This window comes from Mustela lutreola, chromosome 9 (assembly GCF_030435805.1).
Source record: "Mustela lutreola isolate mMusLut2 chromosome 9, mMusLut2.pri, whole genome shotgun sequence".
Lineage (NCBI taxonomy): Eukaryota > Metazoa > Chordata > Mammalia > Carnivora > Mustelidae > Mustela > Mustela lutreola.
In genome coordinates, this window is record NC_081298.1 from 138,864,280 (window position 1) to 138,888,929 (window position 24,650).

Consider the following 24,650-nt stretch of genomic DNA (forward strand, 5'->3'; position numbering starts at 1 on the left):
ACTTGCTTAAAAGGTCTATTTTATTATTGCTAGGAAGCCCATGGTCTTTCTACTGCAGCACACTGCCTCCCCAAGGAGGATGACGGTATCTGGACTTGAACTCTGAGGACACTTACAACAAAAAGAAAAATTGCTAAGCCCAGAAGTCCTCACCTTGCCATAAACTAATATAGCCTGTGCTCAAAATGACCCACCTGTTACATGTAAGGGACGTGGCACTATCTCACAATTTCAAAGGGACCCGTTTGAGTGCTACACTTTCCCCTTAACTTTTCTTCTAGCCGGAAATTCTCCAGTCCTCACATCTAGGTAACAGTAAAGGCTGTTCTCTGTATAACTGGACAATCAGCAGAGTCTGCGGACTTTCTGAAAACGATGTGTGGGACTTTCTGTCCCACACCCGTCTCAAAAGACATCAGCTGCAAAAGAACTTCGTCCTTGATCTCCACTCTTTTTACCACTTTCCTTAGTATGCTTTTTCTTTTCTTTCCCTCTTTAGTGGAGGAATGACAAATCCAGACGAAAGTAACTTTTTTTTTTTTTTTAAGGTTTTATTTGACAGACGGAGATCACAATTTGGCAGAGAGGCAGGCACAGAGAGAGGAAGGGAAGCCGACTCCTTGCTGAGCAGCCCGATGAGGGGATCGATCCCAGGGATCCTGGGGATCCTGGGATCCAGGCACCCTGGGATCCTGAACTGAGCCGAAGGCAGAGGCTTTAACCCACTGAGCCGCTGAGCCACCCAGGCGCCCCGAAAGTAACATTTTTAATACACTAGCTTTAAAGGGCATTCATCTGTGATGTATTCTTACTGAAACACCGGAGAGAAAATAATACAACTCCACCCTGACTCGTGGCCGCCTCCTCCGCCGGCGTTCCCTGGACCCAGCCCCCAAGCTGTCCGTTCGCCCGGCCAGCGCCGCCTGCCCCACTCGGGACCGCGACACTTCGGCCAGGACAGCGACCCTCGGGGGTTCCTAATGTTCGGGGCGTGGGGGGATGGGGAGAGAGAACGGCTCCTGGCCCTTCCTGTCGTGAGCTCTCCTCGCCAGAAGCCCACGCGTCTTCCTCCCGGCCTCTCTACTTCCCTCTTCCGGAAACTGGCGCGATTCCGGCGCGGGGGCGACGTCATCAGCCGGCGCCGGCGCCGCACGCCGCCCAGTCGCGCGGGGGACACGCTGAGTTTCTGATGCTCGCGTGCGGCGCGGGGAGAGGGACCCGGGGAGAAACGCGGGTCGCCGCTGCCCTGCGCCGCCATGCAGGTGTCCAGCCTCAACGAGGTGAAGATTTACAGTCTCAGCTGCGGCAAGTCTCTGCCCGAGGTGAGGCACTTCGGGGTCCCCCTTCCTGGCAAGGCAGCCGCCCTCTCCTCGGCCCTGGCTGCTGTGTCAGCCTCGTCCTGGCCGGCCCCTGGCTCGGGGAGGCCCGGAGGCTAGTGACGGTGCCCCGTGGAAGCTGGTCGGTGGTGGTGGACGAGGACACTGCTGTTCCCGCGCCAGAAGCGAGGCGGAGGGCGACGGGGCTCGATGAGCTTCGCTGGAACTTTTGTCACGTTCCCTAGAACAGAGGGCGCGTCTTTGGGGGCTTCTGGGGATGTTCCCAGCTACTCCACACAGGGGGAAAGCTTGGACAGATGGGTTACAGACATTTTCCCCCGTTCATCGGCTGTTTGTTGGATGCCTGCTGTATGCCGAGCTCTGGAGATACAGCCGTGAGCAACGAAACGCATCTGCAGAGTTTCTGGTGTGCAGGGCAGTATTTCTGAACCTTTCTGACCTTACCTTGACTTCATCCAGTCTTCGGACCTCAGAGTCGGAAGGGGCTGGGAAAATAGTGATCCCTTTACAGTCTTCTCTTATTTAAAATACATAACGGTTCCAGTGATGTGAAGGATGGTTTATCCAAGCGCAGCCTTGGTTTGGTTTTTCGTGTCTTGTAAGTCTTGGTCAAGCCTCTGTCCAAGCTCTTCCAGTAAGAGGAAACTTTTAGCAGGAGCTTATTTCCATTTTTAGATTACTGGTTGGATAGTGGTTTTAAAGCTTGTCGTTTTATAGCATGCTGCTGTTGGTTTGACTCTTGCCCTCAGAAATCAGAATAAATGTAGCTCTTCATTGTCTGCCCCTGAAATATTTGGAGTCAGTGATTAGATTCTTCCTTTTCAGAATTCAGGCTAGATAATTCCTCATCAACCTGTTATTCTTCACACAGCATGATCGTTCTCATTGTGTCCAGTGTGTGCATTTGTTGAGAAGTGACTGTATGCCGGCAGCCCTGTTCTGAGATTGGGATGTATGGTGAACACGTCCGATCAGGTTCCTTGTTGGGAAAAAGGATGAGTGAACAGACAAGAAGACACTTCAGATAATGATAAGTGCTTTGAGTGGTGTGTGACTAGAAGTGAGCATTGGGGCCAAAATGTTTAGAGAGAGAGTGTTTTGGATAAAGCCTTCAGGGAAGGCCTTTCTGCAAGAGGTGGTAGGAGCAGAAGCTTGGATAATGGAAAAGAGCCCATCATGTGAAGCTGGGGGAACAGTTTTCAGTGCTGAGAGAACAGAAGGTATACGTGTTTCCAGGTAGGTGTGCACTTGGCATGTTGGAGAAGCAGAAGAGGCACAGGTGTGACTATATCCTCAGGAGAGAGAGTGGGGGCGGGTAAGGCTGGAGAGAGGGGCCCTGAAGGCTCAGGCAGGAGGTTAGGGTATTATCGTTAGTGCTTCTGGAAGCCGTTGTTGGGCTTTAATCTGGGCTGCTGTGTGCAAAGGACTGTAGCTGGGGAGAGAATGAGTGGGGATGAGGTAGCTAGGCCACCTGAGAGACTTGGGTTTTGGAATTACGCTGCCTGCTACGCTGAGCTACATTGATTTCAGAAGAAAATTTGCTGTCAGTGAGTATGACTTAAAAGTGTCATTTCTGCATTATCCAGTATCAGCTATCTGGTTGGTTAATGATCTTGTTTTGTTCTTTCTAAAAAAAATAAGTTTACAAAACTTTCTCCTTTTAATGTTTTACTTCGTAATATTTCCCTTGAGTAAAGAAAGTTATTCCATACATTAATTGTAACCCATAACATTTGAGGATTAGTGCCTTCTGGATGAATTCGTTTTCTTTTGTGTAAAACTTAGCAATTCTAAAACTTACTGTCTAATGTATAAATATGTACCAGAAAAAAAATCCAGAGGCTATGTTAACAGGATTGGATTACAAAATATTTTCACTTCCTATGTTAATATGTCCTATAAGGTTTTGATTTTTTAGTGTGAGCGTTTTTGTAAGCAGAGAAACAAAGTAAATATGATCTGAAGTAAAGTTTCTTCATTTTCTTTAAGTGGCTTTCTGACAGGAAGAAGAGAGCACTACAGAAGAAAGATGTTGGTGAGTATTATTTTTTCCCTCTTTGGCTATATTCATGATCCATATTACATGCTTTCACACATTTGTTGTTATATTTAAGTGGAGGTTTATAAAACAGTGCAGTTAATATGCTGGAAAATATACTTTTTGCCCTTTTCCTTCCCAAGAAACTTTCTGTTGTGTTTGATGTGTTCCTGGTGAATGTGGGGTTTAATTCTACATACTTGGAAACCACAAAGTTAGCCTGTTACTATTTCATGGCTAATAGCGGAAGACATGCTGTCCTGGGTCGGAGGTGAGGCACAGCAGATGGTTATGAGTGTCAGCAGATTACTGTCAGGTCCCCACGCCCTGAGTCCCCCAGGGGCACTCAGCAGGGCCCGGAGGGCTGCTGGACACTCGGGGGCTTGCGTTGCGGCTAAGGACCACCACACTTGGGAAAGTCCACTGCTTTTGTAGCAAGCAGGTAGCAAGCCTGCCCTTTGCCCAGAGGAGACCTGTCACCTTAGCCGTCAAGGTTCTCGGCTGCGCAAATGACGCTGACAAATAGTTCGGGTGAAGGCATGGCCACGGCGTTGTAGTCTTGCTGTACCTAGCAAGATGTACAGGAATGCAGGAGATGTGAGGAAGATCATCTCTCCTGGCTATGCCATAACTGCTTTCTTTGTTCTCTTTTGTGTCAAAATCTTTTTACTAAAAGATCACTGCAGAAGATACTGATTTTTTTTTTTTTATGTCAGCTGAGAAAAATGTAAGATCAGTCTTTTTTTTTTTTTAATTTTTTTAAAAAGGGGGCTTGCAGATCATGACTCCCAGGTATCCTGCAAAATAGGCCAGTCACCTTAGGGGCAACCTTTACCTGCTAAATGATTCATCTCACATTAACAGTGAGGTTTTGGGTGTCACACCAAATTGTTACTTTCCTTCTGCATAAGTTTAAGGCATTGATCAGTTTTTCTTAAACAAATTTTCACTGAATTTTCTCCATCACAGCTTGCCATATGTGAAAGATGATTTATCTTTCCTTATATGTTATTTAAATTCATTCCTAAAAATCAAAGACGAAGATGTTGGAGAGGTTTCTTCTGGGTGTGAGAGAAAGAGCCCAAGGCAAGCATCTTGGAAGAGAAGCCTTCAAATAGATAGTACCGAAGTTAGATGAGAGAACTTTGAATCAAGGAAAACCAGAACTGCTGCCTTAGTAATGTTCGCTGATTCAGATTTCTTCTGAGTTCCCTGTCCACTCCAGCATCCTAGTGTGTAGGAAAACAGATGTGGATCACTTAGAGGAAAAAACTGTTCTCCGCTCTTTCTCTCGACCTGTCTCAAAACGATCCTGTGTCTTCCATATTGAGTGGGCCATTCCTACTGTGTTTGAATCTTATTTTTGGGTTTAATATAATGAACCAGGCAGTAATGTGCTATAGAGTCATAAATGATTGTTGCAGCAGACCCGTTGTTACGATAGCAACTAGCGGGAATGCACATGTTCTTACAGAAGTGAACCAGGTTTTGTGAGAGTCAGTTTTGATCCAGAGAAATTGCTCTAAATCTTACTCTAGCTGGGTCCTCTTGGCTCACACCAGCAGAGGCAAAAGTCAGCTTGGTACCAGTTTTTTTTATATAAACTTTAGATTTTAAGCTTTTATTGAATAGGAGGAAAAAAATGGTAAGATTTTTGTCATGGCTGTGATTGAGCAGTGATAGTGCTGTAATGTTTGTTCTGTTCGTCCTTCATCCAGGTCTTGAAACTTGGTGTTTGATACACCATTGCAAACACTTTTTTTTCAATTAGTGATGATACTTTTACTTTTTTCTTTATAAAAAGTAAAAATGAAATACTAATGTATAAAAATAATGTATGCGCTAAGAAAACCCCCCTGTGTGATGGGTGGGTCTGTACATTTGTGCTTTCCCAAGGCTCGGAAGCACAGGGACATTGTTAACATGTTCGTAGTGACTGCTCTGTGTGCCTTGTCTTTTTAGGAAATAAAATAAGCACTTGGTAGTTAAATCCATTACTTATTTCCTCTCTTTGTAGATGTCCGCAGGAGAATCGAACTTATTCAGGATTTTGAAATGCCTACTGTTTGCACCACTATTAAGGTGTCAAAAGATGGACAGTATATCTTAGCAACTGGTAAGCATCTTTTTGGTTAATGATGTCCATGCATTTTATAGCAGGAAGTGCTAGGATGGGAAAAGTCGCTCTTTAAAATTACCTTAACATTTTACTATAAAAAAGTTCAAACATACAGAAATACTGAAAAAATTTTGCAATGAACATTCCTTTGCCCCCCACCTAGATTCTCAGTAGTCTTTTGCTTGGTCTTATCTGTCCATCTCCGACCAGTCATCAGTCTGTCCTATTTTTTGATACATCTCAGAGCAGGTAGCAGATACCACTGTATTTTTCCCTTAAGTATCTCGGTGTGTATACCGTTATCTAGAGTTTACTTTTATTTGTGGTTTTTCTTTTAGGTAAATTTACATATAGTGAAATGCACAGCTCTTTTGAAGGAGTATTGACAGATGTATACACCTGTGTAGGCCAAACCCTAGTCAAGATCCAGAACATTCCTTTCATCCAGAAACGTCTTTCATGTTCCTCACAGTCAGTCCTGCTCTCACCCATGCGCAGGCAACCATTGCTCAGTGTTTTTGTGTGTGTGTGTGTGTGTGTGTGTGTGTGTGTGTGTGTGTTTGTACCGGTGACAGGTTTAGCCTGTTTTGGAACTTTATGTAAATGTAGTCATATACTATGGATTTTTTTTCTGTGAGCCTTCTTTTCTTAGGACTTTAAGATTCATACATGTTGGGGGCGCCTAGGTGGCTCAGTGGGTTAAGCCTCTGCCTTCAGCTCAGGTCATGATCTCAGGGTCCTGGGCTCTCTGCTCAGCGGGGAGCCTGCTTCCCCTTCTCTGCCTGCCTCTCTGCCTACTTACGATCTCTGTCAAATAAATACATAAAATCTTTAAACAAACAAAGAAAAGATTCTTACATGTTGTTCTGTGTGTCAGTAGGTTTTTTTATTTTGTTTTGTTTTGTTTTTTATTACCAAGTAGTATTTTCCTGTAAGAATATACTGGAGTTTATTTATCCATTCTTTATATGATAGACACCTGGACTGTTTTCATTTTTTGGCTATTACTGATAAAGCACAATGAACAATCTTACCCAGGCTTGTTTTGAGGACATTGCTGGGTCAGAAGGTAGGTGTCTCTTTAGTTTCCTAGGAAGCTGCCAGACATTTTCCAAAGTGGTCAGATCATTTTATATTCCTACCAGCAAGGAATGAGTTCTGAAAGGGTCACTTTTAACATAATTTTCTGTATAATGATATAATGGACTAATATTTTTTATGTCACTAAGATTTTATATGAGATGATGTATCAGTTCCAAAAAGCCATAAAATATAGGAAACTTTTTTTTTTTTTAAAGATTTTATTTATTTATTTGACAGAGAGAGATCACAAGTAGGTGGAGAGGCAGGCACAGAGAGAGGAGGAAGCAGGCTCCCCGCTGAGCAGAGAGCCCGATGTGGGGCTCCATCCCAGGACCCTGGGATCATGACCTGAGCCGAAGGCAGAGGCTTTAACCGAAGGCAGAGGCTTTAACCCACTGAGCCACCCAGGCACCCATATAGGAAACTTTTTGAAGAGCATTACCCAGTGTGTGGTTTGTCTGAGATTTGGGCGCATCTGTCCTGTGTATTGTCCACATACTTTTTTTTTATTTTGGTGGATTAACATTATCCTTCTATATCTCTTTTCCAAATGCTTTCTTATTTGACAGCTTTATCCATCAACATGCCAGTCTCTTTTGTTTTATGTTAATGCTTGTCCTAGTGCTAACACTATCCACATTTTTTAGCCCATAGTTCATATGTAAGAACTACGTATGCTGTATATAGTTTTTTTTTTTAAGACTTTATTTATTTATTTGAGAGAGAGAGATAGCTAGAGATAGAGCACAAGCAGGAGAGAGAGGGAGAAGCTGGTTCCCCACTCGATCCCAGGATCATGACCTGAGCCGAAGGCAGAGGCTTTAACCCACTGAGCCACCCAGGCGCCCCTTAATACTGTTTTTAAATGAGTTCTCATTACTTTAAAAAAAAAAAAATGCATTGTTTTTAAAAACCAGTCTTTTGGGGCACTGGGTGACTCAGTGGGTTAAGCCCCGGCCTTGGGCTCAGGTCATGATCTCAGGGTCCTGGGATCCAGCCCTGCATTGGGCTCTCTGCTCAGCAGGGAGCCTGCTTCTCCCCCACCCCCCTCTGCCTGCTTCTGCCTACTTGTGATCTCTCTCACTGTCAAAAAATAAATAAAATCTTAAAAAAAAAAAACAAACAGTCTTTTTGGGGGCGCCTGGGTGGCTCACTCGTTAAGTGTCTGCGTTCAGCTCAGGTCATGATCCCATGGTTCTGGGATTGAATCCTGTAGTGGGCTTCCTGCTCAGTGGGGTGTCTGCTTCTCCCTCTCCCTCTGCTGCTCCCTCTGCTGTGCCCTGTCTCTTTTTCTATCTCTGTCAGTAAATAAGTAAAATCTTAAAAACAAAAAAACAGTCTTTTTCTTTTCTTGATTGCAAACATGATACACTTGTAAAAAATGCAAACATTACAGAAATGCCTAAGATAAAATATGAAAGGTCCTAAACTTGCCCTTCACGGAGATAAGCAGTTAGTGTGCTTGTTCTTCCAAGCTTTTCTGTACACAGTGCCTACATGACCAGTGTTCGGTTTACAAATACGCAGCTGTAGGCATCGCTCTGCAGCACTCACCCGCCTCTCTGTACTCTCTTTTACTTGGTAGTATGGTTTGTGGGCTTTCTCCGTCAGTACAGGTCTGCATCCTCTTTATGAGCTACATGATGGTGTGCCATCCTCTATTTCATCGTTTCCGTGTCCGCGGACATCTTACTTGCTTTCAGTTTGGGCCGTTTGTGAACTGCTGCAGTGAACACCCCTCACGTCTTTGGTACACTTGTGAGTGTGTTTCTCTAGGATAAATTTGTATAAGTCGGAGTACAGATTCAGGCTGTATAAACATCACATATTTTACAGATATTGCCGGACTGTCCTTCAGAGAAGTTGTAAGCATTTATACTAATCACCAAGTGTGTGATTTTAGCTGCCCCTCCCCCCATCTACACATCTGCACATCTGTCTTAATCTTTGCCATTCCAATGAACAATAACTGTTTTCATTGTTTTAATCTACTTTGTTAGATTATTTGTGAAGTTTATTCCTTTTTTGTATTTCATTTTCTGTGACTTGCTTGTTTGTATCCTTTGCCGGTTTTCTTCTTGGCATGTTGGGGACGGCTGCTTTTTCTTCCGTGTGGTTATAATGAATCCTGTTTGCCTCTGAACAAAAAGTATACTTAATATATCTTCAGGATATTGACAATGAAAAAAATGTCCTTTAGGTTTTATGTCACATTAATTTTTTTTAATATAGGAACATATAAACCTCGGGTTCGATGTTATGACACCTACCAGTTATCCTTGAAGTTCGAAAGGTGTTTAGATTCAGAAGGTAAGTAAGAGATGAAATTTGAAATCGTGAAAGTAGCTTTAATGTATGGCTACTTTTCTGCTTTTTTAAAATGGGAATGTGTCGTGTATAAGTTCTCTTTGCTGTGTAACAAATTACCATGAATGTGGCAGTTCAAAACATGCATTTATTAGCCAATGGCTCTGTAGGTGAAGTTCATCCTGCTGTGTTCTGCGTTCAGGGCCGACCCTCCGGCTTTTATTCTGGGGCTTTGGGCAAGAATCTGCTTCGAAGCTTTCCAGGTGTTGGCAGAATGCAGTTTGTTGTGCTTGTGGGACCAGGGTTCCTGTTTCTTGCCAGCTGTCAGCCTGGGCCACTCAGCTTCTGGAGGCTGCCTACATTCCTTGTCACCTGGTCTTCATCTGTGAGCCAGCACCTACTCACTGGCTCCTCCTCCTGGTTTGAATCTCTCATTTGAGAAAACCCTGATTTTAAAGATGTGATTCTAGATCTCCCCTTCCCCATCTGATGTGATAGGGTTACAGGGCGTCCCATCAGCATTCATAGGCTCTGCCCACTCCGCGGGGAAGGCCGCTACCGGGAAGGTCAGGGAGGTGAAGGTCTTTCTGTCAGGGGCCTGGTGTTTGGGGTTGACAGAAAAGCAGTTAATGGGCTAAGTCTTCTTCAGGGGGTTTTACCCTTTCCTTTTTACAAACAAGTCAAACTCCACATGCTGCTACAACTGTTTTCACTCTAATGTGTAGCAGATGTATGATGAATGAGTCAAAAGCTACTATTGTCTTTTTAAAACGAGTAATTTTTTTTTTTTTTTAAGATTTTATTTATTTATTTGACAGACAGAGATCACATGTAGGCAGAGAGGCAGGCAGAGAGAGAGGGGGGGAAGCAGGCTCCCTGCTGAGCAGAAAGCCTGATGCGGGGCTTGATCCCTGGACCCTGAGATCATGACCTGAGCCAAAGGCAGAGGCTTAAGCCACTGAGCCACCCAGGCACCCCAGCTTAAAATGAGTAATTAAAAAAAGTTTTGAATGTTCTTTAATGTCTGTTTTATTTTGAGCTTCTCAGAAAAACGGAGAGTTTAGAAGTCATTATGTTTTGTGAGTTTATCTATTTAATTTGCTTCAGTTCTGGTTCTGCAGCAAATCTGTTTGATCTGTGTTGAGAAATTAAAAAGCTTTTAATCTTCCATTGGGTGTTTTGTGCCCAATTTAATATGGCAACTTTATTCTTGTCTCATGGAAGGACAAGAAAGGGGAAAAAACCCCATATTTGTATGTAATTTTTGTGTTGAGCCGAATCTTTGCATCAAGTTTGCATTGTTAGAAGAACATGGGTTAATAACTGTAGTTTTTCTTACTATTTCTTGTTTTTCAGTTGTCACCTTTGAAACTCTCTCTGATGATTATTCAAAGGTATGCTTGATAGTGTTGGTTGGTACTGGCCATCCTTAGGAAGTCATGATAAGTATTTTTATGATGTTCCCAGTGTTACATTGAAAATGGCTGCATAATAAAACAAAACCTATCATCTTCTATTAATATATTTTTAGTTTGACACATGTATGATACACAGAGTATCTTTTATTTTCTCTTTAATTTTTAAAAAATTAAAGATTTTTTTTTTCAGAGTATCTTTTAAAACAATAGTGATAGACTTTGGCCAGTTTAATATCAAAATACGTTTTCTGTATCCTATATAAAACCTTATCTATATTGTCAAGAAATTGGTGGCAGCCATCCTTTTTAATCCATATTAGATTATAGATTTGTGATTTTTAATTATTTCGTTTAAATTTGTGTTATTTGCCATGTTGCTTTCATATGTGAAAAGTAAAATAGCATTATTGTATGATTAGTTTTCTTAACTCTGCAAATAGTCGTGGAATGGTTCTGAAACAGTTTGAAACACAGCTAGACATATTTTTTCTTTTCTTTTTCTGGTGCCATTAGTCCATCTTTCAACTCATGTCATTTTCAGTAGTTACAAAATTGTTAGTAAATTACTTTATTTTTTAGTGATGTCACCTTGAAGGAAAATTGAATTTTCTTTCTTTTTTTTTTTTTTTTAAATTGAATTTTCTGAGCTGACATGGCTTTATATATTGTCTCAGTTCTGGAAACAATGGAATATAGTTTATTCTTTTGCCTAGAGTGGTCATTAATCGTGTGTTGGGGGACATGTAATTTTACAAGGTATTTTCTCTAGATATTGATAAATTTGCTGTTAAATACCATTTGCAGATTTTTAAGCTACTTTTGAAATACTTTAATGTTAAATTGGTACAGGGGGTTTATCAAACCTTGAATGGCAATTGTGAGATTATTAAAACATGTTCTTAAGTAAAATAGGAAATTACTTGTGGTTGCTGAGCAGAGCTCCACGTTGTCAAGTGCTGGTGCTAGATGAATGTAGGGCATTTGCTTTAAGTCTCTGTTCGAAGGCAAGAAGGACTCTTTTGGGTTCAGGAAGGTGTTAAGAAAGCAGGTGAGAGGGTTGACTCTTAGTTGTGATAGAGAGCTGTGTTTGCTTACCTGTGTGTGCTTACTTGTGTGCTCCTAGAGAGAAGAAGACCGGGAGGGGTCAGCGTGTTCTTGCTCCGTCCGTTCTAGTGGTGATGAAGTGAATGCTTTTCCTAGACACCTCAGCCAACTCATGTTCTTTTTCATTTCCAGATTGTTTTCTTACATAATGATAGATACATCGAGTTTCACTCACAATCAGGTTTTTACTACAAAACCAGAATACCCAAGTTCGGGAGAGATTTCTCCTACCACTACCCTTCCTGTGACTTGTACTTTGTTGGCGCAAGGTATTGGGTCTGACCATTTGTTTCTCCTTTCCACCCCCCAGACAGCGTCTGTTGAAAGCAAGGAGAGGGATTAAAAGAAGAGTAAGATGTGATCCCTACCTTTCGGTTGCTCGAAGGGTATAATATAGTTCCGGAGTAACTAACTGCTCATTGAGGAACTGCATCCTTGACTTTCATTAGCATGGGACTCAGAATCCTAGCACAGCAAGCGTAACCTGTGGGGTCATATTGGGGGTGAAGGTGTTTCCTTAGCCCCATTGCGTGGCATTTGAAAACTTTTCATTTTTAAAAGCTACCTTCTGTGTGATGATAGAAATAATACATATTGATTTTAGAAAATTGGGAAAATATTAAAAAGTATTTGAAAAAACACCCACGGTCATGCCACCTAGAGGAAATCATTATGGTATTTTGTTGTATTTCGTTCTAGTCTTTTTCTTCTATATACATATAGATCCCTTTTGGATCTCGTATTCTCCGTGTTATTTGTAAATAATATTCTGCCTAGTAACTTCATAATATTTCCTTGGTTTAAATCACTTCTATACATGAACAGACTCATGAGGTGATTGTTTTTTAGATTGAAAATACATTTTGGTGTTCAGTTTTACAAAGAACAGTCATGCCCTGGAAGCAAGTGATATATGTATATATTTCTGAAAGTTATACTTAATTGAAGTGAAGTTCATTGCAGTTTACCAGATTTCTAACTTTATTCATTACTTTGTAGCTCTGAAGTTTATCGACTAAACTTGGAACAAGGCCGGTACTTGAATCCTCTACAGACCGATGCCGCGTGAGTATTGATGTGGAACGCTGCTGTATTTCTCTTGGCCAGGAGATGGAGCCTGACGCTCAGGTTATCAGATGGAGGGTGCATTTAAACAGAGCTTGGGGAAATTTAGTTCAAAAGAGTATCCTTAAGTTTTTTAAGTTTTTTCTTTTTCTTTTTTTTTTTTTAAAGATTTTATTTATTTATTTGACAGAGAGAAATCACAAGTAGATGGAGAGGCAGGCAGAGAGAGAGAGAGGGAAGCAGGCTCTCTGCTGAGCAGAGAGCCCGATGCGGGACTCGATCCCAGGACTCTGAGATCATGACCTGAGCCGAAGGCAGCGGCTTAACCCACTGAGCCACCCAGGCGCCCTTAAGTTTTTTCTTAAACGTAAAATTCACTGAAAGACCTGGTGATTTCTTTAAAAATTTATTTTTTTAAAATATACTCAGAAATTTTATAACTCACTAGAAAGTTGTTTATTATTTTTTGCCCTGTTCTTTAAATTTTCATTTGGATTAACTTGGAGTGTTACTTTTTAAATTTTACTTTTTATGTTTTTGCTGGCAGACATTTAAGGGGTGAAAGCTAAGTTACTTCTCATCTTAAGTGTATAAGGAACTTGTTGGATTTGCCTTATTGCTTTGAACGGGTTTTTAAAGGTTGGAAGAACGTGTAGTGATAGAGACCAGATAAACTCTCAGTCATTTTTTCTCACATGTCCTTGAAATGCTCTTATTTTCTTTACAAAGACGAGAGGGGCTTCATGACGTATTATTGGGGAATAAAGAGTTATCTGCCCTTTTGCTGCATCCGTTCCTGTCTGTATTAGCTCTTATGTATTGTCTCGTAAGCTCTAGATGCCAGGCTGAATGTTTTGTCGTTTTTGTTTCCTCCTTACAACAACCGAAAGAGTTGGAAGTGTCCATTTGACAGGAAGAGAAGGCGAAGCTCTGACGAGTACCCCCATCTCAAGCTGACAAGCTCTCAGGACTGGCTTAGTTAGAGCTTGTGTTCTTTCTGCCGTGAGCCAAGATTTATGGAGAAAGTAGAATAAACCTTTATTCTCAAGCTGGTAGAGTAGTATTTCAGAAGGAACGCCTTTCTGGTGTCATCCGCTGGCAGGCTGAGTGTCTGTCTGGGGATTCTTTCGTTTCTGGTGCTTTTCATACGCGGAGGAGTAGGGAAGAACCTGCCTGTCTGCTTTCTCCATGGGATTGGGTTGACTGTTCATTTAGAAAGTTCACCGAGTATCCCTCCTGCCTAAGGTAGATAATAATACTTTCTCCCTTACTGCTTTACTATTTCAGAGAGAATAACGTGTGTGACATCAACTCAGTACATGGCTTGTTTGCCACAGGAACGATAGAGGTAAGCAAACGTTGCCTTTATTTTTAACTTACTTATTTTACATTTGAGAATATTGGTAAAGACAGAGTCGCTTGTTCCTAAGAGCAGAGAGCTAAAGAAGCAAAAAGCCACTGGTTTGCTTTTTGTGGGAACGCTGGTAATGCTGCACACGTGGACAGAGCCCTTTTGTTGCTGCAAACTGCCTCGTGGTGCCACTGGCCTGGCACGCTTTGACACGGATCATCTTTGACATTGATCATCAGGGGCTAGATGAGTGTCGCTAGCCTCCAGGGAGCAGTGGCAGCACGACAGCCAGTACTGTTCCTAACAGGAGGCCCTGTGTCACGCGTTCCCAGCTCTCTGATACCGGCTTTACAACTGAATTACTGTCCCTGAGGCTTGGTTTCCTCATCGGTGACATGGAGGTGATGACAGCCTGCCAGCTTACAGAGGTGCTGGTGAGAGTCACACGGACAAGGGCACAGGGATCATGATCTAATGTCCTATATAGCATGATTCGAGAAATACAGAATGGTTCCCTTTTAAACTGCAGGACTCTTTTGTTTCCCTCCAAAGATTTTATTTATTTATTTGACAGAGAGAGAGATATAGTGAGAGAGGGAGCATAAGCAGAGACAGTGGAAAAGGGAGAAGCAGGCTGCCTGCGGAGCAGGGAGCCTGATGCGGCTCTCAATCCCAGAACCCTGGGATCATGGCCTGAGCCAAAGGCAGACGTCTAATGACTGAGCCCCAGGTGCCCCTAAACTGCAGTGCTTTTGAATCCCTGTTTTTTTATACTTGTCGAGAATTATTCTAGATTTGTGGTTTTTTAATTACAATAAATACTCATAGTAAAAAAAAAGTTAGAAATGTATTACTGAAAAAGTGTTCTCTTGTGCCTTCCAGTCACCAAATTCTACAGCCAGGAGTTTTAACTCTGTAATTTTTGGGGGGTATATGCAAATATGCATATGTGTTAGTCATCTCCTTTTTTAAAGTGTTATATGAAAGTAAAATTATACTTCTTCATTTGCTTTTTTTAAACATGATGGTATATAATATGCATCTTTATACATTGGTACTTTTAATTAATTATAATGCTAAACTAATTTTTTAAAACTGATGGGTAGGATTCCATTTTGTGAATGTGCTGTAGTTTATTAAACCAATCCCAGAGGAATGAAATTTAGGTCTCTACTCACATTATTTTTGTTAGGAGGTTTAGGATTTGAAATGAGACACAAAATTGGTTTAATGAAAATATATAAAGCTGTTGAATGTATTATAATACTGTTGTGCCTAAATTGGTCCAATGAAGCATTTTCTTGGTAAGTACTTTTCTTGACATTACCAAGGGGAAGTTTTAAAACAGTTTCCTTGGGTGACTGGATGGCTTAGGTGGTTGGGTGTCTGCCTTTGGCTCAGGTCATGATCTCCAGGTCCTGGGATCAAGCCTCACACCAGGCTCCTGGCTGGCTCAGCGGGGAGTCTGCTTCTGCCTCTCCCTCTCTCTCTCCCCCTGCTTGTGTGCTCTCTCAAATGAATAGGTAAAATGTTTTTTTAAAATTAAAAAAAAATAGGGCGCCTGGGTGGCTCAGTGGGTTAAGCCGCTGCCTTCGGCTCAGGTCATGATCTCAGAGTCCTGGGATCGAGTCCCACATCGGGCTCTCTGCTCAGCGGGGCAGGGAGCCTGCTTCCCTCTCTCTCTCTCTCTCTGCCTGCCTATCCATCTACTTGTGATTTCTCTCTGTCAAATAAATAAATAAAATCTTTAAAAAAAAAAAATAAAAAAAAATAATATAGAACAGTTCCCCTGGAAAAGTAGTTTTGAAGTAGAATCCTTCTGGAGCAGTCTAACCCTTACAGGCGCATGCTCTGTCAGAGCTGTACTGTACCCGAGCAGGCTGTTCTCGCCCTAGCTGATTGAAGGCCAGCCCTGAGGGGAGACTAGACCCTTCTTGCATAAAGGCTGGGGTTCCTAAAATTCCTGGATTACTGGGAGCTTGATATTTGATAGACATAGTGAGACCGGACTGTAAAAATTCACTTCTACAATAATTTTTATAATATGTGTTGGATTTTGATTTTGTCTGTGACAGTTCTTATAATAGTACTCATTATTATTGTCAAAATCAAACCGTAAGGGCTTACATTTTGTGCTTTTTGAAGTACAAAAGAGTGCAGGCTTTAGCAATAGAAATATTCAAATTGCAGTCACAAAAAATCACTGTGGTTATAAAAAAGACTATTTTTATTTACTCTGGAATTTATCTGCATACCTATTTTTTGTTTTTGAAATGTGACTTTTCTTTTTTATGTCCATAAAGTCTTTTAACTCGTTTTGGAGACATGAAGACCAGACCATTTGGAATTACTTCCTCCTGGATTTCTAAGATCTCTTTTATTTATCTTTATGACAGACACATTTGTAATAATACTAAATGATAGATGAGGTTAAGCCTTCTAAGTATATTTGAGGTCTTACTTTTAAGGTGGTTAATACAGTAAACAATTTTTTAAAAAAATCTTTGCGTATTTTTTTTTATCATAAGTTGAGTGATTCAGAAGAGTAAAAGTGAGAAGTGTAGTCCCTTCTTGTCCTGGCCTAGTCCTGTTTCCTTACACTTCCTGAACGCTGCTAATAATTTGTTCTGTGTCCTGTCGGGGTTTTCTATGTTGGCACAAATTTTTTTTTTTTTAAATAGACAGTGGGATCATACTTTTTTTTTTAATACAAACTGCGTTTTACCTAGCAGGTTGTGGGCATATGTCTAGTACGTGTATGTCTAAGTCATTCTTTGTAATGATCGCAGAGTATTCTTCTTAAATGGGTTACGCCGGTCTCTCCCTTGCTCTTTTGCATGCGGTTCTTTTTTTTTTTTTTTTTTTTGCTTTATTTTCTGCCAGCTTTTTATTTTTATTTAATTAATTAATTTATTAAGATTTTGATTTATTTATTTGACAGAGAGAGAGGGAGTGAGCACAAGCAGGCAGAGGGCAGGCAGAGGGAGAGGGAGAAGCAGGCTCCCCGCTGAGCAGGGAGCCCGATGCGGGGCTCCATCCTGGGCCCCCGGGATCATGACCTGAGCTGAAGGCAGCCGCTTGACCCACTGAGCCACCCAGGCGCCCCTCAGCATTTTTTTTTTAAATTCTGAAAAGTTATAAATTTCACTTTCTGAAAAGTTGAAAACACAGTTCACTCATCATTTATATACATTTTGCACATTTGCTTTCTTCTTCTATGAACATGTATATGTGTATGTAGAAAATGTTTTTTGCACCATTTGAAAATCAGTTGCAGATATTATGACATTTTAGCCCTCAATACTTCTGAGTGTTTTTCTTAAAAACATTTTCTTAAAAACAAGGACTTTCTTGTATAAAATAATAATACTCTTATCATCCTGAAGAAATTTAACACTGATACAGTAATGTTATATATTAAATACTTAACATTGTTATAGTAATGTTTAAATATTCTCAGTTCTACCAAAATGTCTTTCTTTTAAAAAAAACATTATTTTTTAGATTTATTTATTTATTTGACAGAGGGAAACCCAGCGAGACAGGGAACACAAGCAGGGGGAGTGGGAGTGGGAGAGGGAGAAGCAGACCTCCCGCGAAGCAGGGAGCCCTATGTGGGGCTCGACCCCAGGACCCTGGGATCATGACGAGCCGAAGGCAGACACTTAACGACTGAGCCATGGAGGCACCCCGCAAATGTCTTTCATAGCTCCTCCCATTCCGCTCCACCATCCAAACCAAAGTCCAATCAAGGATCAGGCATTGCATTTTGGGCTTCTTTTCCTAACCTGTGTTTTTTTCCTTTTAAAAACAAATTCATCTTATAGTAAAACATTTGACAGAATTTAAAAAAAGGTATAAAGTAAAAACTTAAATTCTTACCCCCCGTGAGATAATCCGTGTTACTAAGGTATTTGTCTGAAAATTTTCTAGCAGCAGCTATTATATAAAACCACCACGTTCTGTGTTTAGGGTCGTGTGGAGTGCTGGGACCCGCGCACTCGCGGGAGGGTCGGCCTGCTGGACTGTGCATTAAGTAGCGTCACGGCAGATTCCGAGTAAGTGGGAATTAATGTGCCCTTTATGTACCCATCTGCTGTGACTGAAACACGTATCAATAGTGGGTTAAAAATCAGTTGCTAAAGGATGAAACCCCTTAGACTTGTATCTGAGGTTGTGGTTTTGTGATTTATGTAAAAATCCTTTTTGGGGAAAGGCCACCAAGTGGGAAAGCCAGGCAGAATTCGTCTCTAAGGTGCTCTAAGGTTGCTGTGGAATTTTATTAAAACAGGTATCCTGCAGGAATTGGTAGTTTCAGTTCTGTAGTGTCTCGTGCTAGAACCACTCCAGTTAACAAGCAAAGAGATGTACTTTGAATTTTACAGTGGAGGGAGGCAAGTGCTTCTGTTATCTTCTTGTTCCTGTTTGCCACTTCTTGGATTTAAAACAATCCAAGAAGAATACACTTGGGGGATGAAGACCTCTCGTGCCTGAGTTAGGGAAGAAATATAGACCTCCTGTCCTTCACTCACCAGAGTGGTTACTGTTGCACTGGTTGGTACATAGGTTTTCAGACATTTTTGTGCTCATATTAGTACATATGCAGCAGCCTTACCTACACTCTCTTGGTCAGACTCTTTTTTTAAATTTTTTTAAAGATTTTAATTACTTATTTGTCAGAGAGTGCACGCACAAGTAGGCAGAGAGGCAGAGAGAGGGAGAGGGAGAAGCAGGCTCCCTGCTGAGCAAGGAGCCCGATGCAGGACTGGATCCCAGGGTCCTAGGATCATGACCTGAGCCAAAAGCAGCAGCTTAACCAGCTGAGCCACCCAGGCGTCCCTCTTGGTCAGATTCTTGACATGGGATTGTTTGCTGTAATCAGTTCAGAAACATCTTTTCCCCAGGCTCTTGATCTGTGTAGTAACGTGACTTCACTGGCATTTAGTCATTTCAGTTGGCCAAACATGTACTTGTAGGTGTATCATGTGGGAGGGGGCTGTGTGATGGGTGGACTACAGAGAGAGTGTGAACTCTCTAAGTAATTGCTGATTTTATGTGATTTGCATTTTTTCTGGGGGATAAAAGAATTTATGTAGTTCTTTCTTTGGAAAAATCAGCTTATGTAAAGCATCCTTGACATAGAGAAAAGTTAAGAATGGGTGAATTGGTAGGACTTTTTTCCTCATGTATACATTTTTCCCTATATGGTAAGTGAAGAATAAGTTAATTTTTTTCATCCTTTAATTATGTTTAACAGGCGTGAAGGGGGTGGGAGATGGGGTAGCTGGGGGACGAGCATTAAGGAGGGCACAAGATATAATGAGCACTGAGTGTTGCATGCAACTGATGAGTCACTGACCTCTACCTCTGAAACTAATAATATGTTAATTGAATGTAAGTAAAATTAAATTTAAAAAAATGCAGGGAGTGTAGGAGATTTTTTTCCCTATTATTGAGCTTTACTAAAATAATACCAACGAACTTTACTACTCATCGTGTGGAGTATGTGGAAAATTTACTCATTCTACATTCATTTTGTTCTTAGAATTAGACATTTTTATTGTGAAATATAATATACATACAGAAAATCTCAAAGCACTAATGTGCAGATTACTGAATTATTGTGAAGCTCTATCTTTGTCAATAGAAGAAACCATTAGAAAATTCTTCTCAACATTTTATTACCTTGGTATGCAGGGAACCAAATCAGAGAAGTCTGCTTATTTTTAGAAACTAGGAAATCAGTTGTTAGTGGAAACTATCTTCCCACTCCCTAGGAAGCAGAAAAGTTAATTTTCTCTTACTTGTAAATGTTAACTGGTTTTTGAATTAAAGTAGAGAGACTTGGGTTCCACTATAATCTGTCCTTAGCAGTTTCTTCTTAGAAAAGTCATTTGGGAAGGCAGGCCAGCAGGAGTTCTTTGTATTATGTCTTATGGTTATTTTTACAGTAAATTTAATGTCTATAATAGATGCAACACTATAGGAAATTTAAGGAAGGGACGTGAAAAGATAATCTTTACTGTGGTCTTTAGAAATATGGGAGTATTTATTCTGTTTTTTTTTTTTTTTTTCTTTACAATAAATATTGGTTCACAGACACCCAGGCGCCCTGCGCTATTTTGTTTGTTTTAAAAAATAATTTCATTTTGCGAAACTGACTTATACTTAGTATGAAAAGATACTACCAAGCAGTTTCAAAAATACATGTAAGAAAGTAAAAATGGCCTCAGCACACACACGGGCTGGTGTAATTCAAGTAGCTAGACCACTCTTGGTTTGGGAGGGCTCTTTACAGATTTTCATGTTGTGCATCCACTTGTAGTTAGTTCCATGAGTATTTCCTGAGGGGACATATTGAAAACCTAGATTTTTGGGTGAAATCGCTTCTGTACCCACTGCTAAAGTGCTTAGCAGAAAAGGTGACGTTGGTGTGAGGGACTTCTTGCCTGTACAGACCACATGTTCTCCTGCCCTCTGTCGCCTAAGGTGTCCGTCCTGTTCCGATAATACTGAAAAGTCAGAAATAGCCCAAGCATGTTGATTAAATACAGTTTGGTAAAAATTGTAGCTAACAAATAGTGCTTTCTGTTTGCCAGCTGGTGCCTTTAGTTCTTTACCTTTGCTGACTTCATACTCAGGGCAGCCTTGGAGGCGCGTACTCTAACTACTTATTTTACAGACGGGGACGATACCGACCAATGGCATACATAAGCTTTGAAGAATTATGTTGCACAAGTACATTTATTACTAGGGGAAGATGTTCCAAATATACCATTAAGTGGAAAAGCAAATCATGTGGTTGCCTATAGATCTTTACCACATTTTCCTAAGAAAAGTAGTGAACATACTTTGGAGTTGTGGGGAAAAAATCTGGATGTGTACCCAAATGGTACAGCTAGTTTTATTTGCTGTTTCCATTTCAGGTGATTTATTTGCTAATTTTTGTCTGCTTAGCTTCATTATTTTCTGTGCAGGCACTGTAAGCTGTCACCTTTATCTGACAGAGGCGATGTCTTGGAAGGTGGAGCCAATATAATAAAGAGAAAGGAGCATGTGTGATTATCGGTTGAGGGACAAGCTGTCTTTATTTGTAGACGCTAACAATTGTCTGCCTGAAAAACTCAGAATCCACTGGAAGATCATAAGAACTAATAAGGGAGTTAAATAAGTTGGTGATGAAATAAATGGATAAAATCAGTGGTTTTGAGGTTTATCAGCAAAACCCATTTAGAAAGATACAATGGAAAACAGTTCTCTCTCTTATAACAACAAAAACTGAAATCCTGAGGGATAAACTTAGGACTTACCTGAAAAAAATGACAGTTTTGTTAAGAATCAAAAAAGTTTGAGTGAGTAAAGAAAACTAACATCCCGCTGCACTGACACATGCTCCCAGAGTTTGTTTTGAAGCGTAAATGACTAAAAGGATGGGCGTGGGAGGCCTCCAGGTTCCAGACTGGGGCATCAGCACGGTTATGGCTTGAGGCTTGAGGAGGCCTGAGAGCCTTGAGGGTGCCGACAGTTCACGGCCTGGGCTGGGGGGCCTGGTCCCGAGGACACGGAGATAGTAGGGACCATAGTCAGGGCTGCTGTCCTCTTCTGATTCGTCTGGCAGCCTTCCCACCGCCGACCAGTGCTTGTGGTGCTGATCCTTTTCTCAGTTTCTAATTGAGAAGCGTGTTCTAGATTTGTGGCTGTAACCGTTCATCATACCGTCTCTGTACTTTCTCAGGTTCCAGTCCCCATCTGAGGATTAGTCTTTTTGATTTTAGCTTGACAAAGGCAGTTTTAAAAATGGACATGAGTATAACCTGCCTGAATATCAACTCATTTCCTCTTAAGCAAAAGAGGGGATATTTTTGTAAATGCCTTATCCCAGCTTAATCAAAATGAAAGATTGTGTCATACTGATCCTTTTCAATTGGTTTTATAGTTTTATAAGCTTTTTTTTTGTAGATCTTTGAGAGTATTTCTTACAGTTTTAAAGAAGATAATCTACAGATTTTGAAAAGCAGATTACATTTACATGTAAAGCTTACTTTTTATATGGTTAAGAAAGTTTGGATACGGTTACCTTTTTTTTAAAGATTTTGTTTATTAGAGAGAGAGCGCACACACACAAAAGGGGAACGGCAGGCAGAGGGAGAAACAGGCTCCCCAATGAGCAGGGACTTTAACCCACTGAGCCACCCAGGCACCCCTAAAACCCACTGAGCAGGGAGCCCGATATAGGGCTCAGTCCCAGGACCTTGGGATCATGTCATGAGCTGAAGGCAGATGCTTAACCAAATCAGCCACCCAGGTGCCCCACAATAACCTTTTAAACATAAGGCTAGATATACGATTTTCCGTACTACAGTTAAAGATTTGTAATGAATTTGTTACTTAGAAGGTTTGGCCGTATGTACATGGGACATAAATATTTTGCCTTTCAGGATAAACAGTTTACCAACAATCTCTGCTTTGAAATTTAATGGTGCCTTGACCATGGCAGTTGGAACTTCTACAGGGCAGGTGAGTGTGTTTAAGTTGGGAACGTCACACTTAAGTTAGTATCTCAGAGGTATGTATATATTGTGGGAAATGTCCATGTGTCTGTTCACTGTGGGAACAGAAAATGAGGCATTATTGTTTTGGCTAGAGTGGAGGGGTACTCCAGAGGCTATAATCTTTTAGTACCTCGAGAAATTCCAATTCTGGCCTTCCGGGTTGGTCTGAGAGGTTCTTGAGCTGGGGTTATTACAGCTCAGGCATTCTCTTTTTTTTTTTTTTTAAATATTTTATTTATTTATTTGACAGGGAGAGAGAGAGAGATCATAAGTAGGCAGAGCAGCAGGCAGAGAGAAGGGGGAAGCAGGCTCCCTGCTGAGCAGAGAGCCCAATGAGGGGCTTGATCCCAGAACCCTGAGATCATGACCTGAGCTGAAGGCAGAGGCTTAACCCACTGAGCCACCCAGGTGTCCCCTCAGGCATTCTCTTAACTGTGGTTTAGTACAACATTTTCCAGAATGTGTAGAACAGAATTCAATGGTCAGCTAAGTTTGGAATTCTGCCAGATCTCTCTCTCTCTCTCTCTCCTTTTTTTAAAAATTTAAATATTTTATTTATTTGATAGAGATCACAAGCAGGCAGAGAGGCAGGCAGAGAGAGGGGGAATCAGGCTTCTCCCTACTGAGCAGAGAGTCCAATTCGGGGCTTGATCCCAGGACCCTGAGATCATGACCCAAGCTGAAGGCAGAGGCTTAACCCACTGAGCCACCCAGGCTCTGGAGTTCTCCAGATTTCAACTCTTGTGGGATCATGGTACATTTAAATATATATGAGGGCTCTGAGAATTCCTCTAGACAAGAAATGTATTTAAAATTATTTCCAAAATTTATTTGTCCTAAGAACCTTTTTTTTTTTTTTTTTTTTTTAAACTGAGGATCATTGACCACATGCCCTGCAGTAACGTACCTTAGCAATGCTGGTCTGACAAGGATGGATGGAGTAGCTACAGAGGGTGACTTTCATCTTTTCTTTCTTCCCTTCTTTCCTTCAGGGCAGAGTCCCCCCACTTGTAAGTTTGTTCTCTTTTAGAACAGTCTGAGAGCCTCTTCTGGTGGAGTTACCGCTTCTGTCATCATGGTGTGCAGACGCTCTGTCCCCAGAGACCGAGATCTGGTTTCTCCAGCCACTTGCCCCTAGTGACAGGGCTCAGGAGAAACCACCCCCCCCAGCTGTCGCCCGCCCCCACCCAGCGGTCATAGCCTTGCCCCACTGTCTGCTCAGATCTGCCCGATTATCTTCATTACCTTCTCTGCTTGTTCTGCTGGTCGCTGTGACACTGCCTGGTACTCAGTAGATCCTCAGTCTATATGTTCTAGTTTACAAATGACACCAACTCTCACACAGTTTTTGTTTTGTTCCCTTTTTAGCGTAACTCAGTCATTCTCAGTCTTAGTGAGCCTAAAAAATTATTCTTTGGTTAGCTCATAAAACTGTGTACTCTAAGGGTAATTTAAGAGATTCTTCTGGAGTGTTTTCTGTCAGACTTTAGAATCTCTGTGCCCTGAGTGAGGTGTTCATTATGCTTGTAAAGAGGCAGTAAAACAAATGGTAGCCATCACTCTAAGTTTTCAAAGTTGCTTTTTAAGATAAAATATTTAATTTGCTTAAACAGAAATAATTTGTTTTCTTTCATTAGGTTTTATTATATGACCTTCGATCGGATAAGCCATTGCTGGTTAAGGATCACCAGTATGGGCTGCCCATTAAGTCAGTTCATTTCCAGGATTCGCTAGATTTGATTTTGTCTGCAGACTCGCGCATCATCAAAATGTGGAATAAGAACTCAGTACGTACTTTCTTGTTTAAATTACCAACTGGTGTGTTTTCCTAATGTTCCTTTTCTTTCTGTTGCCTTTTTTGCATCATGTGGGCTTTTGGGAAAGTGGCTAAATACCCAGCTGAGAGCTTAGTTGGAAGTCAGTTACTTCGGCAGAGAGAATACTCGTATGTAGGCAAGTAGTCTAGACTTCTTTCTTCCTGTGGAGAAGGTGGCCTGTTTGCTAGAACCGGCATGCCTATTTACATGTTCAGGTAGGTAGAGAGTAAATCGTGTTTTAAAAACACTGCTCCATGAGAACCTCCTAGATCCTGAGGCTCTCTCACAGTCTTGGGAAAGTTTTTATGAGCTACTAATTATCTTTCCATGTCAACGTTATTATGTATCTCAATTTCATTCTTTTAAAGCCCATCTCAGATAATTGGCTTCTGTGTATGACCCCTTTCAATAATTTCTTAGTGCTTTTCTTTTTTCTTTTTTTAATTATTTTTTAATATT

The 24,650-nt window shown here is 41.2% G+C and overlaps 1 protein-coding gene and 1 non-coding gene across 2 annotated transcripts in view; one reads left to right on the forward strand and one right to left on the reverse strand.

The window, feature by feature from the left end:
- Nucleotides 1–1,139: 1,139 nt before the first annotated feature.
- The window catches only part of NOL10 (nucleolar protein 10), an 85,309-nt gene continuing 61,798 nt past the window's right edge, over nt 1,140–24,650 (forward strand). Inside the window, exons 1-11 of the mRNA XM_059132642.1 lie at nt 1,140–1,322; nt 3,327–3,372; nt 5,393–5,491; nt 8,810–8,887; nt 10,241–10,278; nt 11,539–11,675; nt 12,406–12,471; nt 13,759–13,819; nt 17,795–17,880; nt 22,261–22,339; nt 24,012–24,161. Coding sequence (XP_058988625.1) covers nt 1,257–1,322; nt 3,327–3,372; nt 5,393–5,491; nt 8,810–8,887; nt 10,241–10,278; nt 11,539–11,675; nt 12,406–12,471; nt 13,759–13,819; nt 17,795–17,880; nt 22,261–22,339; nt 24,012–24,161 — 906 coding nt within the window. The 5' untranslated portion in view covers nt 1,140–1,256. The remainder of the gene's footprint in view (nt 1,323–3,326; nt 3,373–5,392; nt 5,492–8,809; nt 8,888–10,240; nt 10,279–11,538; nt 11,676–12,405; nt 12,472–13,758; nt 13,820–17,794; nt 17,881–22,260; nt 22,340–24,011; nt 24,162–24,650) is intronic.
- LOC131808768 (U12 minor spliceosomal RNA) lies at nt 4,147–4,296 on the reverse strand. The gene has a single exon (XR_009344960.1). It is a non-coding gene; the product is annotated as a U12 minor spliceosomal RNA (small nuclear RNA).